This window comes from Dasypus novemcinctus, chromosome 27, assembly GCF_030445035.2.
Source record: "Dasypus novemcinctus isolate mDasNov1 chromosome 27, mDasNov1.1.hap2, whole genome shotgun sequence".
Taxonomy (NCBI): domain Eukaryota; kingdom Metazoa; phylum Chordata; class Mammalia; order Cingulata; family Dasypodidae; genus Dasypus; species Dasypus novemcinctus.
The window spans coordinates 34147865-34161775 of NC_080699.1; the positions used below are offsets into that span (position 1 = coordinate 34147865).

The 13911-nt window shown below is 37.0% G+C and overlaps 1 protein-coding gene across 11 annotated transcripts in view; it reads left to right on the forward strand.

Moving 5' to 3' along the window:
- The first annotated feature begins 1529 nt into the window (after positions 1-1529).
- CCDC15 (coiled-coil domain containing 15) overlaps positions 1530-13911 on the forward strand; it is a 78157-nt gene continuing 65775 nt past the window's right edge. For 5 of the 11 annotated variants that reach the window (XR_009183771.2, XM_058289180.2, XM_058289185.2 and 2 more), the window contains exons 1-4: positions 1589-1782; positions 2135-2323; positions 7810-7959; positions 8931-9125. Coding sequence is in view for 8 of the 11 variants with exons in the window: in XM_058289180.2 (XP_058145163.1) it covers positions 2144-2323; positions 7810-7959; positions 8931-9125 (525 nt within the window). In the remaining 3 variants the exon portion in view is untranslated. The other 6 variants (XM_058289182.2, XM_058289186.2, XM_058289188.1 and 3 more) reach the window with 4 other exon arrangements.

Genomic DNA, 13911 nt, shown 5'->3' on the forward strand with positions numbered 1-13911 from the left:
AAATGGCAATTCCAACCTCTCAGTTGCTCAGGATAAATCCCGTAGGGCAGGGGTTCTTAATCAGGGATCCATGGAGCCCCAAGGGCTCCATGGAAAGATTTCAGGGGGTCTGTGAACTTGAATTAAAAATTAAAAAAAAATTCTTGCGGGGACATGTCGGTGTGGGTGTGAGAGTTTATTAAATAATATATAATATACAGTATAGTGTGGACTTACTAAGGGGTCTATAGTTTTCACCTGACTTGCAAAGGGGTCAGTGGAACAAAAAAAGGTTGAGGACCCCTGCCCTGGAGTTTTGACTCTGTTCTCTCTCCCACAATCCATATCCAAACCTTCAACGGACACTGAAAGTGCTACCTCCCAGAGTTGGATCATCCCCACACTGCCTGTTTCAAGACATCATAATCTCCTACCCAGATTATTGCAAGAACCTCCAGATGGGTCTCCTTGCCCGATTAGAATGATTTTAAAAAAATTTAAGTTGCATTATGGCATGCCTTTGCCCAAAACCCTCCAACAGCTCCCTGGCTCAGTTTCTTACAGTGGCTTAAGATGCTCCACATGACTGCCCACCCTCCAATCTTTGATCTCTTAACACTCTCCCTTCTTAACCCTGCTCCACACTATCCCCCTTGCTATTTTTTAAACACTAGGTATGCTTTCACTTTGGGTCTTCCTACTTGCCGTTCCCACTATCTAGAACACTTTTATAAAAACTTCTTTCGTTTAGTCATTTAAGTCTTTGCTAAAAAGTACCTCAGTGAGGCCTTTTCAGGCTCTCCTATCTAAAATTTTACCCCTCCACCCCCGCAACACTCCTTATCTTCTGACTCTGCTTTTTCTTCAGCGCACTCATCAGCATCAAGCACATTTAGTTACTTATTCCTGTGTTTATTTGGTTACTTCCCCCCACTGTATTGTAAATTCCATGAGCAAAGAATATTTGTTTCGTTCACTGATAAATATCCCCTAAGTACCTGGCACAGTACAACATATAAAATGTTTTTATAACGTTAAATGAATGAATGAATGGGTATTCCACATGGATAATTTTATATCCCAGGATTTCAGCAGGGCTTGGAGCAGAGCGGGAAACCATGAGCGATCTCACGAGACTGTGATACTCAAATCCAAGAATCGGTTCAAAGTAGCACTGTAAACGTAACGAGCCGCACAAAGGGTCAGTGTGATCTACTGTGGCCTTAGTTTGTTCCACGTGTAAGCCCTTCCATCCTTTTCCCGTGCTTCCCTCAGCTGGGTCCCCGCGCCCGCCAGTCAGAATCTTCATCTAATTCCGGGAGGGATTGGAGCTCGCCCCAACGCCGGAAGCGTTCGGTAGAGTCTACCCTCCCAGCCCCGCCCGCGCGTTACCCAGCAGCCTGGCGCACCCACAAGGGCCCGCCCCTCCCTCGAGCCCTCACAAGTCCCTCCCCTTCAGCCAGACCGGAAGCGGAGGTGACGCAGCGTCGGAGCCCGAGGCCACGCTCCACGCACCTCCCTGGCCCGGGGAGGGAGAGCGGCGCCGGAAGGGGCGGGTACAAGCCGTGGAGGGGCGGGGCATGCTGGCCTGGCCGTAAGTGGCGGTTTGCTTGAGGCAGTTTCCATAGTAGCTCGAGTAGTCTGTGGCGATTTTGGGGCTCACACCGGGCAAGTGCTAGCTCTGCAGGAGTGGGCCCCCAAGATCTCAGAAGCAGACTTTTGTCTGGCCCTCGACTGCCTCCCTTCAACGCTTTCCCCTGTAACCGGATACCGATTATTTCGACTCTTTTGCCTCAGACCCAGGTTCCGATTCCCTCCCATCCCCACCCTCTGGCTGCTACTGTCGTCTCTCCTCCCTCCTTGCCGTGCCCATCTCTACCTGAAGCTTCGTTCTCTTAATCTGATTATTTTTTTTTCTCCTCTCTCACCCTTATTTCCTTCCAGGAGTCGATCTTTAAACCTTTTATTCTTTCTCTCTATTTCTTACTCATTTCTCTTCCCTTCCTTTTTCACTAGAATCCATGTTCTTCGACTCCATGCCAGGCTTCTGGCTCCCCCGGGACTTCTTTTCTTTTCAGGAGCTCCATGCGTTAGGACGTTGCACTTTTAAAGTGTTGGTTTAAAGATTTTAAAATTTTTCCTTTCTCCCAACCAGGAATCACAGATGCCAGGAAAGATGGCCCCCCTCAAGAAGTCTCGAAATCCCCCAAGCTTGCCCCTGGCATTAAACCCCCTGAAAAGCAAGGAGGTGTTGGCAGTGCTGGCTGAGAGGAACCAGTCTATAGTACCAGTTGGGGCATGGGTGGAGCCTGCTCTACCAGATAGTTCGGAAATCCCAGCACATGTGAGTGTCAGTTTGATCCAAATATGGTAGCTTTCTCTTTTCCTATTTCTTTTCTTACTTTCTTCCTTCCCATCCTTCTCTTACATTTAACTTTCTCTGATCTCTGATGCTTGGATAAAGACGAACCGTCTAGGGACGCTGTTTCCTATATTGTCATATACAGATATGTCTTGCATTGGGATTGTAGAACAGCCATGTATTTACCAAAACCTGCTGCAGCTTCAGTTAGCATAATCAGATATTTATATCTCACCATTTCCTGGGACAGGAGAGGATATATATGACAATTTCAGTGTATGCCACAAACTCTTATTCGCTTGCTTTGCAGGAGGCACAAGCATTGTCTTCATCTTCCTGACCCTCTACAACTAAGTGGGGGTGACAGTTGGCCACACTTCAAGTAACATTGATTCCTTAAAGTTTTTGATGAGTTTCATAATAGGAATTCAGGCAAAATGTACTAAGAGAATAAAAGAGGAAGAGATTAATTCTGACTGTGATTTGCAGTCAAACTTATCTATAAATTCCATGAAGACAGGGACCTCTATGTCTTGTTCATTCCAATTTTGGCATATAATCTTCAAAAAACATTTGTTGAAGGAATGAATGAGGAAGTATGGTCTGTGTTGGTCTTTGAAGAATGGATGTATAGTGAGCACAGATGATAGGAAGAATGTTTCAGAGGAAGGGAAATTTTTGCAAAGTTTACGTGTATGCATGTTTAACATGATACCTCGCATGCATGCCAATTAACACATGATTTACTGAAAAGGTTTATGGTAGTCTTTCACCAAATTGTGTTCTTGAGCTGTTTGTTCAAATTTTATTGTGGCATGTACTATACTGTTTTATAGCCAGTTGTTTATGTGTTTACTTTTCCTGATGGAGTGTGAGTTCCTTGATCATAGAGAACAACTATTATTAGTCAGCATATCCCCACCTTTATCTTAGTGACTAATAAATATAGGTAGTTGGTAAATATTTATGGATTGCACAAAATGCATGAATATCTTCTGAATGTATAGACAAGGTGCTAAACATGGGTAGTGAAGTATGTTTCCTTAGTTATACTTGATCTCAGAGGAGAAATGGGACATGTGTAAGTAATGTTAAATACCAATGCCCTGTGGTTTATTCATTCATTCTCTGTTTTTATATATGTACTCATTCATTCATTCCTACCCTGCCTATTTCCAAAAAGGATTTAGAGAATTTGCATAGTATATAGCTAAGGCCTAAGAATATGGTACTTAATCAAAGAAGAGAGGGTAGGACATTGGATTGGTGTGACTAAGAAAAGTTGAATGAAGAATTTCGATATCAGAGAAGGGGATGATGCTCTAATTAAGGAGAATGGGAGAGAGTGGAAGTAAGCAAGGTGTGTTCAGCCTACTATGGTGTAGATGAGATTGATCTGAGTGGAAGTTTTAGTAAGGGTGTGTTGGTTGATAGGATTGATGAAAAATAGCAACATCATTTACTGTTTTTTTTATATATATATATATATATATATATATATATATATATGTATGTATTACATTTTCCAGTGACAAGAGGATTTATTTTTGTTTGTATTTCAGTATAGTCATAGAAAAACATTTCCCAGCTGACACCAATATTGAAACTTTTTAATGTCCTTAAAACTGACCATAAGTGATGAATATAAAAGTTGATGAATATAAAAAGTCTTCTCGGAAAATGTGGGCTTTGTGCTTTTCTTTATCTTTTTAAAAAATAGATATTTAATAGAGAAGTTGTGGACTTACAAAACAATCGTGTACATGCATGGAATTCTTATACAACAACCCTCCACCAACATGCTACATTGTTGTGGAAGATTTGTTAGAGATTATGAAATAATATCAGACTATTACCACTAACTATGTCTATAGCATACATTTGGTGTATTTCTTCCATACGCCCCTATTATTAACACAGTATATCTCTGGCACTGATGTAAGAATATTATGGTGTTGCTATTAATTGTAGGCCATAGGTTACATTAATTGTATTTTTCCCATGTTTCTCCACATTCTTACCATCTTGCAATAGTGATGTACATTGGTTCTAGTTCAGAGAAGGACATTCTTTTATTTGTACTATTAACCACAATTCTTATCCACATTTCACTATGTCATTCAGTCCCTAGATTTCTTCCAATTGACTTTTATATCCCTAGACTACCCTTTTCAGCCATAATCCCACTTATAATATTTCTACATAATCAGCGTTTTAATTACTTCAAAGTTTTTAAAGATTAGGGAGATACTCGCTCCTTGAGGGGACTAGTTAGGATGTAATTGTCATGAAAAACATGAAGTACAGTATCAAGACTTATTTAGTAGAAAGGAATAAAGAGGAAAAGCCTTGAAAAAAGATGGTTGAAGTTAGAATAAAAAGGGACAAATAAATGCAAGAAACATCCCAGGAGAATCAATATGATTTTGTCTGAAGGTGTTTGGGTACTTAAGTTACTGGTTCCTCTTTTTAACTGCTCAACTTATGACATCTTTATATTGTCAGTAGTATTGGACACCAACAAGCCTTTTCCCTTTTCTGTATTAAAAAGAGTTATCTCATGTTCCACACATTCATTCAAAATATTAAAGTATTGGAACATGTACAAATTTGTCTCCTTTCTCTCATTTAAAATTTTCAGATCAACTCCAGCCAAAAGCAATTTGATCAAACATCTAAGTTTGATCAAACATCTAATAGACCTCTTTTATTTTAGCATGTGTATTTTGGGGAATCCACCCTTATTAACACCCCTGCCCCACCCCCCAAATTTAAAGGGGCCATTAGGATTCCTAAAAACGTCACAGCACCAGACTTTCCCCATCCCAATCATAATTAAATTAGCATAAAAAAACACTGCTATTCTATCATCATATATGGCTTCATATCTTATAATTTGTTCTGGTTATCTATTGCTGTGTAACAAACTGCCCCAGAACTTAGTGGTACGAAGCAAACAGTACTGTGCAAGTCAGGAGCAGTGCACAGCAGGCATGTCTTTTCTCTGCTTCACAATGTCTAGAAACTCAGCTGGGGTGGCCCAGACAGCCGGAGACACCTGGGACATCTTGACTGGGTTCTGGCTGTTGGTGGATTCCTTAGTTCTTCTCCATGTGACATTTGCTGGGCTTTACTGTCCAAGATGGCTTTCTGACTCATATCTGGAACCCAGGCCAAGATGACTTGAATAGCCGGGGTCTGGCTGAATAGCTTACTCTTTCCACATGGCCTCTTTATATGGCTAACTTGGGCTTCCTCCAGAAGACAGCATGGTAGTTTCAGAATAGTGATAATTCTTATATGGTGCCTGACTTCTCCCAGAGAGCGTTCTGAGAGAGACAGGCTGAAGTTGCTTTAAGACCTAGCTTGGGAAGTCATATAGACTGCTGCTTTATTCTATTGAATATACAGAGGCAGATCAGATTGTGTGGGAGAGGACCACACAAGTGTATGACTACAGGGAGCCTGGGTTCCTTGTGGGAGGGTGGGGTCATCTTTGGAGACTACCACATAATCTAATTACCAATTCTATCGTGAATTTGACAAAATGTGTTTCTTCAATTGTTATGAGGAACTTAATTCTATATTGCCCCTTAGATAGTACATAGGTTGTGAAAAGGCTATGAAAAGTCATTTGAACAACTGAAACAATATATAACTTTGTGTAACTCAGTAGGTATTTCAGAAATTTATTTGACTCTGGGAACCTCTTAACATTCCATGGAACAAATGTTCTCAGATTCCCACAGAAAAAGTATTCTTGGATTCCTGTTCCTTACACAGTGGTGTTTGCTAAGGAAAATCAGTATTCCTAAAATCTGGAACACTTACCTATGCTTTACAGTTGAGATCCACTATCTGGAATCAACCATGTTCTTAGCAAGGGGGTAAAAGAGGGACAGACAGAACATGGAAGTCTTAAGAGACTGCATCCCTTAAAACAGAGGTTCTTAACAAGGGGTCCATGAGCTTGAATTGGAATTCAAAAACATTATTCTTGTGGAGACATCTTGGTGTGGGTATGATCTATTTATTAAATAATACACAGTATAGTGTAGACTTAGTGAGGGGTCCGTGGAACAAAAAAGGTTAAGAAACCCTGCTTTAAACTTGTCTGGGGCTTTAGTTAATTGGCTCATTTTTTTAGGTTTACTATTTAGATCTCTTCTTTGGAATTATTTTATCTAATTGTTCTTTGATATTTGTATTTTCTGTCCCTGTGGTGCATGATATTCTTACAGAATAGTTGATGGAATAGATTTCTAAAAAATGAATTTTAATTTATTTTGATTTTAAGAATTTGATGACAACTATGAAATAACTTGATGTACTCTTCATAATTAGAATTTGGAGTCACCAAGTTAGAAGGGATAGATAGGTAGGATGATGATTTTGTTTAATTTGAAAATTCCTAATGAAGGAGGAACAGTCCATAGAAAAGTAGTATACAGTAGGGAACATAAGTGTTTGAATCAGAGAAACTTCTAACTCTGCTATTTGCCAGCTATAGGATCATAGGCAAATTACTTTATCTTTCTGACCCAGTTTCCTCATCTGTAACATGAATACCTACTACCGAAGTTCAGTGATATAATGTAGTTAGATGCTTGTTACATAATACACCCTTAATAATGGTGACTGCTATTGTGATGATGATTATGATTGGCACTCACTTCCTCCAAGTTTCTGAATAACAATCAGGGATTCAAATGGGACAAAATGTTCCAGATTATTTAGAATATGTTTTGGAATTGAGCAATTACAAATATTTATTGAGTAACTTTTACATTTAAGGCTCTGTGCTATATGCTGTGGGGAAACGAAGAATTAAGTAAATTTCTTGTCTTCAGAGAATTCATAATCTAGTTGGGAAGTCAAGAAGCACTGTATTCAGTTAACTTTAATAAGCATAAGAGGTGCCCAGAGCATCAGAGAACTCAGGGGTGACAAGGACTGTGGAAAGGACTGGGGTTGGGTGTTAGATAGTCTTGAAGAAGACCTAAGATGGAGAAGAGAGGAAGAATATGCTATATTGAAAATGGAGCATAATTTTGAGTGTAAAGGCATTTTATGTTAGAGTATATTTGGTGAGTGGTGAACAATCTAGTATGTCTGGACTGTTTACTCATTTTAAAAAGTGTATAATGTAAGATAGGGTTGAGTTGTTCAATTAGGAAATAATGAGGAAATCTTTAGGTCTCAGTTAAATAGAAAATTAAGATTTGGTTTGAGTACTCACAAATTCCAATTTTTAGTTTGTGATTTGGTTTAAATTCTTGGTGCTCACAAGCTATGTCTAGTTTATCAGTTTTGAATTCTGTGATTTCCTTACTCTTCTAGGAATTTTGGATTATAGAACTGAATTTTTTTTTTCAGAATTGTATCCTGACTGCTTTGTGTTTACAATAGAGTCCTAATAGGCAAAATTGCTGACTTTTAAGTTCATTTTCTGTCTTTTATCTTTAAAGACTTCAGCATATATGATTGAAGAAGAAATAAAGGAACAGCTAAGAAAAAAAGAAGCAGCTCTGAAGCATTTTCAGAGACAAGTCAAACACCGAGTAAATCAACAAATTAGGCTGAGAAAAAAGCAACAGCTTCAGAGGTCTTATGAAGCAGTAAGTTTAAAATTGGCCCGAGTAAAGGTGGAATGGAAATTACATGTGTGTTGGAGATAATTTATTAGGTAGGACCAGAATCACTTTTTTTTTTTTAATTAGGAAAGTTGTAAGTTTATAGAAAAATCATACAGAAAATACAGAGTTCCTATTTACCCCCTAGCCCTGCCCCCATTATTTAACACCTTGCATTAGTGTGGTATCTTTGTTACAGTTGATGAAAGAATATTGTTATAACTGTACTGTTAACTATAGTCCATGGTTTACATTAAGGTTCCTTGTTTGTGTTGTCCAAACCTGTTTGTTTGTTTGTTTGGTTTTGTTTTCTTTTTCATTTTTATTCTAATAACACATATACAACCTAAATTTTTAACCACATTCAGATAAATAATTCAGAGCTGTAAATTACTTTCACATTGTTGTGCTACCATCATCACCATTCATTACTAAAACCTTTTCTTCACCTCTGTATAATTAATGCTTACACTATACAAAATCACTTTCTTTTGATTCTGTGATTTGTTTAATCTGATTTAAGTGAAAGCAGGAGATTTTTATGTAGAGAATAACCAAGTGTTATTCCTGTGTTGTTCTGATTCACTTTTTTTGGCTTCACCAAATAGTTAAAAACAATGTCAGAGTTTTGGATTCAGACTTGGTTTGAATTCTGATTTTGGTACTTAGTAACTATGTGGCCTTGGGCTAATTCCTTAGCTTCTCTGAACTGTAGTTTCTTTATCTGTAAAATGGAGATATAATACTTGTCTCACAGGTTTGTTGTGAGTATTAGATGAGATCATGTAAATTATTGGCACATAGTAGGTGACTAGTAAATATTAGTTCCTTTCCCTGCTAAAGCCTGTTCACATCTCTCTTCCCCTCACCCCCCTGCCCCCAGCTATGTAGAGGCATTATTTGCTTCTGCTAGATTTGAGTAGAATTTCACTATCTCCTTTCCTTCATTTGTATAGGCAGAAAAAGAAGGCATTATAGCCATGCACTCTTCAGATCCAGCACACTTAACTCCTAAAAGGAGAACAAGTGTTTTTCCAAACAGTTTGAATGCTGCTATTGTGAGTTCTAGATTACCCCCTTCCCAGATGCTTGGGGATGGGGTAGAAGATGGAGAGAATCAGAATGAATTATTCCAACAACAAGCCCAGGCTGTGAGTACATATTTATTTTATGTCAATGATTTCCCCCCCATCACATAAACTAAAAATAGGATATGAAGTAGGAATTAGGAGGCATCACGCTCGACTTCACTTTTTATCATCTCCTTTTTTATCTTTGTAAAGTGGAGACTAGTGAAGTTATGCTTATTTTCTACTTTTTAAAAAATTTCTATTTATTTATTTATGGTAAGACACTGTAGAATTTTCTAGATAAAAAGGTATTAAAATATTAGAGTTCAAAACTTATTAGAAATAACATGGATTTTCCTTCTGATACTAAAATTATATTATGGGTAAATTGTTATCGATTAGTAGTGTCTGCCAGTGTGATTCTTAACCTCTGTTACAAAGAGGCTCAGTACATATATGGCGCATTTCATTCATTCATTATTTATCTTTGTCTTTTTTTCCTTATTATTTCTGTCCTTTTAATCTGATTATCCCAGTAAATGGATTTATAGTTATAGGTCAAGTGATAATATAGTAAACTCTCAATGAACATATCCAGAGTTTTGAGAATAATGTAACTTTTATTTAGTGAATCAGTTATTTTACATAATGAATATTTAAAAATTTACCACTATGCTAAACCACATTCTTTTATGTAGACTCATCCATTCAAATAATTTGTCTACATCCAGTTAGCTCTCTCCTTTATATACCTAAACTTTTGTCCAATAGATGTCATATTTTCAGCTCTGCTTTGTGACAACTTATTTAAAAATGGATTCCTAGGAAGAATGAGAGGGAGAGAGACAATGTTGAAAATGATAAATATGTGAAAATAAATGTTTATAAATGCCTAAGTTAACTTGCTTGGTCATAAATATGAAGCAAATCTGACTGTGATATTAGTCTTAATTGGGGAATCTTTAGAAGCACATATTACATTGAAATAACTTTTTCTGAACTTTTTTGGTCATTGTTCAGTCTGTAGCAATCACTTTTATTTTCATTTTTGCTTTACTTTTTAAGAGTACAATTTGTTTAGCAAGTATTTACTGAGCCAGGTACTGCACATGATACAAGGGATAGGATGTTGACTAAAATAGATACAGTCCTTGCCTTTGTGGTGCTTGTAGTTATACATGCCACTGGTATGTAGGGACTTTACTTCATCTATATAATACCCGAATAAAATTCATCATTCAGATATGCTGTGTTTGTTAAACATTGTAGGGATATTAACGAAATGTGTTTATATTTCCAGGTAGAGATATAAAGCCAATATACCCTAATCTATTAAATAATAATACAGAGACAGTTGCTGTATTTGGTGATAAAGTTGTGCTATGAGAAGTTATTTTCTAAAAGCAATTTTATTGCGGTATATTCACATACTATACAATCTATCTAAAGTGTGTAGTATAATCAGTGGCTTTTAGTATAATCACAATGTTGTGCATTCATCAGCAAAAAAAATTTTAGAACAATTTCATTATTCCCAAAAGAAAAACTCTGCACTCCTTAGCAGTTACCTCTCAATCCCTCTATCCCTCCAAAACCCTACATAATCACTAATATAATTTAATCTTTATAAATTTATACTTACATTTTATATAAATGAAATCATACAATATGTCTTACTGTGTGTTTTGTTTCTTTCACTTAGCAAATGTTTTTTCTGTCTGATATTCACATCCTGTAGCATTAACATGGATTTGTTCAGTTTCAAAGAAAAACAGTCATATATGTATTATTACCCATATTCATATTTCACATGAGGTTTTACTATGCTCTGCAGTCCCATGTTACATTTTTTAGCTTTCCTTTTAGTAATTTACATGACCTTAGACTTTCCCTTTCAACCACTGTCATACCTGTATAAAAGCACTGCTAGTTACAACACTGTGATGTGCTTTCACCTTTCTATTCATTTCTAAAGATTAGCACACATCCTTTTTATTAATTCTGCAGTAGTTAATCCTCAGCATTCTATTTTGTAAACTTATTCTATTTTCTGATGACCCATATTCAAATTATCAATTCCATAAGATTACACAATATATTTATTTCATAATGTGCAGTCATATAGTATTTGCTCATTTGTGTCTGGCTTGCTTCACTCAAAGTAATGTCCTCCAGGTTCATCCAAGTTGTCATATGTTTTATGACTTAATTTCTTCTTACGGCTGCATCATATTCCATCATGTGTATAGACCAGTTTCTGTATCCATTCATCAGTTGATTGATACCTGGGTTGTTTCCATCTTTTGGCAATCATGAATAATGCTGTTATGAACATTGGTATGAAGATGTCTGTTCATGTCACTGTTCTCAGCTCTTCTGGGTAAATACCCAGTAGTGCTCTTGCAGGGTCACATGGGAAATCTATTCAACTTCTCTAGGAACTGCCAAACAGTCCCCCACAGTTGCTCTACCATTCTACATTCCCACCAACAGTGAATGAGTGTTCCTATCTTTCCACATCCTTTCCAACATTTGTAGTTTTCTATCTTTTTAATAATGGCCATTCTAATAGGTGTGAAATGATCTCATTGTAGCTTTGATTTATATTTCCCTAATCACTAGTGATGTTCAACTTTTTTTCATGTGTTTTTTTACCGTTGCATTTCTTCTTTGGACAAATGTTTATTCATGTCTTTTGCACATTTTTTACATTTATCTGGTTTATTCCAGCTCTTTATTGGTTAATATTTGCCTGGAATACCTTTTTCCAAACTTTCACCGTTAACCTGACGTGTCCTTATGTGAATCTGAGATGGGTCTCTTATAGACAACATATAGACGGATCATATTTTTTTATCCATTCTGTCGGTCTATGTCTTTTGTTTGGGGAGTTCAGTCCATTAGCATTCAGTGTTATTAATGGAAAGGCATTATCCAGTTCATCCATTTTGTCTTTTGGCTCTCTGTTGTCATTCTTTTGTCTGTCTTCTTATCCTTTAGTTTATCCTTCCTAATAATCTTCATTTCTAAACTCTTCTCCAAATCTCTCGCCCTTTTTTTTTCCTCTCAGGCTGCAGCACCCCCTTTAGCATCTTGTGTAAGTTTGGTCTTTTGGTAACATAGTTTATCAGTTTTTGTTTGTCTGTGAAGACTTTGAACTCACCCTCATTTTTGAAGGACAGCTTTGCTGGATATACAATTCTTGCTGGCAGTTTTTCTCTTTCAGTACCTTAAATACATCGTGCCACTTTCTTCTCTTCTCCATGGTTTCTTTTGAAAGGTTGACACTTAATCTAATCAAGTTTACCATGTATGTGATGCTTTTCTTTTCTTTTGCTGCTTTCAGAATCTTCTCTTTATCTCTGATATTTGTCATTCTGAATAGTAGCTGTCTCAGGATAGGTCTATTCAGATTTATTCTGTTTGGGGTGCATTGTCCTTCTTGGATATTGATATTTATGTCTTTCATAAGGGTTGGGATGTTTTCCGTCATTATTTCCTCAAATATTCTTTTTATCCCTTTTCCGTTCTCTTCCCCTTCTGGGACACCAGTAATGCGAATATTTGTGTGTTTTGCATTGTTATTCAATTCCCAGAGACTGTTTCATTTTTTCCATTTTTTCCATTCTCTTTTCTTTGTTTCCTGTCTTTTCCAGTTCAGATGTTCTGCCTTCAAAATCACTAATTCTGTCTTCAAGCAATTCAAATCTTCTCTTATGTGCCTTTAATGTATTTTAAATCTCATCCATTGTGCATTCCCTTAAGGTCTGATACTTTTCTTTGCAGGCTTTCAAATTATTCTTTATGCCCTTCTGGCATCTTCATAATATCCTTTATTTCTTTAGTCATATTTTCTTTAAATTCTCTGAAGTAATTTAGGAGAGTTTTGTGGTTATCAATGATTAATTTCTTAAATCTTGTATCTCTTCAGGATGTTTGTTTTGTTATTTTGGCTGGGCCATCTCTTCCTGTTTCCTAGTATGGCTTGTAATTTTTTGCTGATATTGAGGCATCTGAATATGTTGGTGAATTTACTCTGATGGTCAGTTTCTCTCTTTTGCCTATTTTTTCCCCCACAGCTCTTCTCTGATATTTGGTTCAACTTATTCTCAGTCTCTAAAATTTTCCAGGTTAAGTTTTCAAAATCGGGCCGGGTCTAACTAGTGGGGCACAGATTTTCTCCCAGAGGTTGGATACAGAAGTGAAGTGTTTGTCCATGCATTTTCCAGACTGACCAGCAGATGGCGATAGTCAGCACACCTTTTCATGGAGGTATTTCAGTCTCGGCTTTCCTGTGTTCCTGTTTGAATCTCTAGATCCGAGATTCAAAGCATTTTGCCCATTTTTTAATCTGGTCGTTTGTCCTTTCATTGTTGAGTTGTAGCATCTCTTTATATATCATGGGTATTAAACCCTTATCGGATATGTGATTTCCAAATATTTTCTCCCATTGAGTAGGTTGTCTTTTCACTTTTGTGACAGTCTTTTGCTGCACAAAATTTTTTTAATTTTGAGGAGGTCCCATTTATCTATTTTTCCTTTTGTTTCTTATGCTTTGAGTGTAAGGTCCAGGAAACCACCAACTACCACAATATCTTTAAGATGCTCCCCTCCATTTTCTTCTAGGTAGTTTTATGATCTGGTTTTTATGTTTAGATCTTTGATCCGTTTTGAGTTGATGCTGAGCTAAGGGTCCTCTTTCATTCTTTTGGTTAGGGATATCCAGTTCTCCTAGCACCATTTGTTAAAGAGACTGTTTTGTTCTTTTAACATAGCTTTGATAGGTTTGTTGAAAATCAGTTGGCCATAGAGGTAAGGGTTTATTTCTGGACTCTCAATTCTATTCCACTGATTGATGTGTCTATGT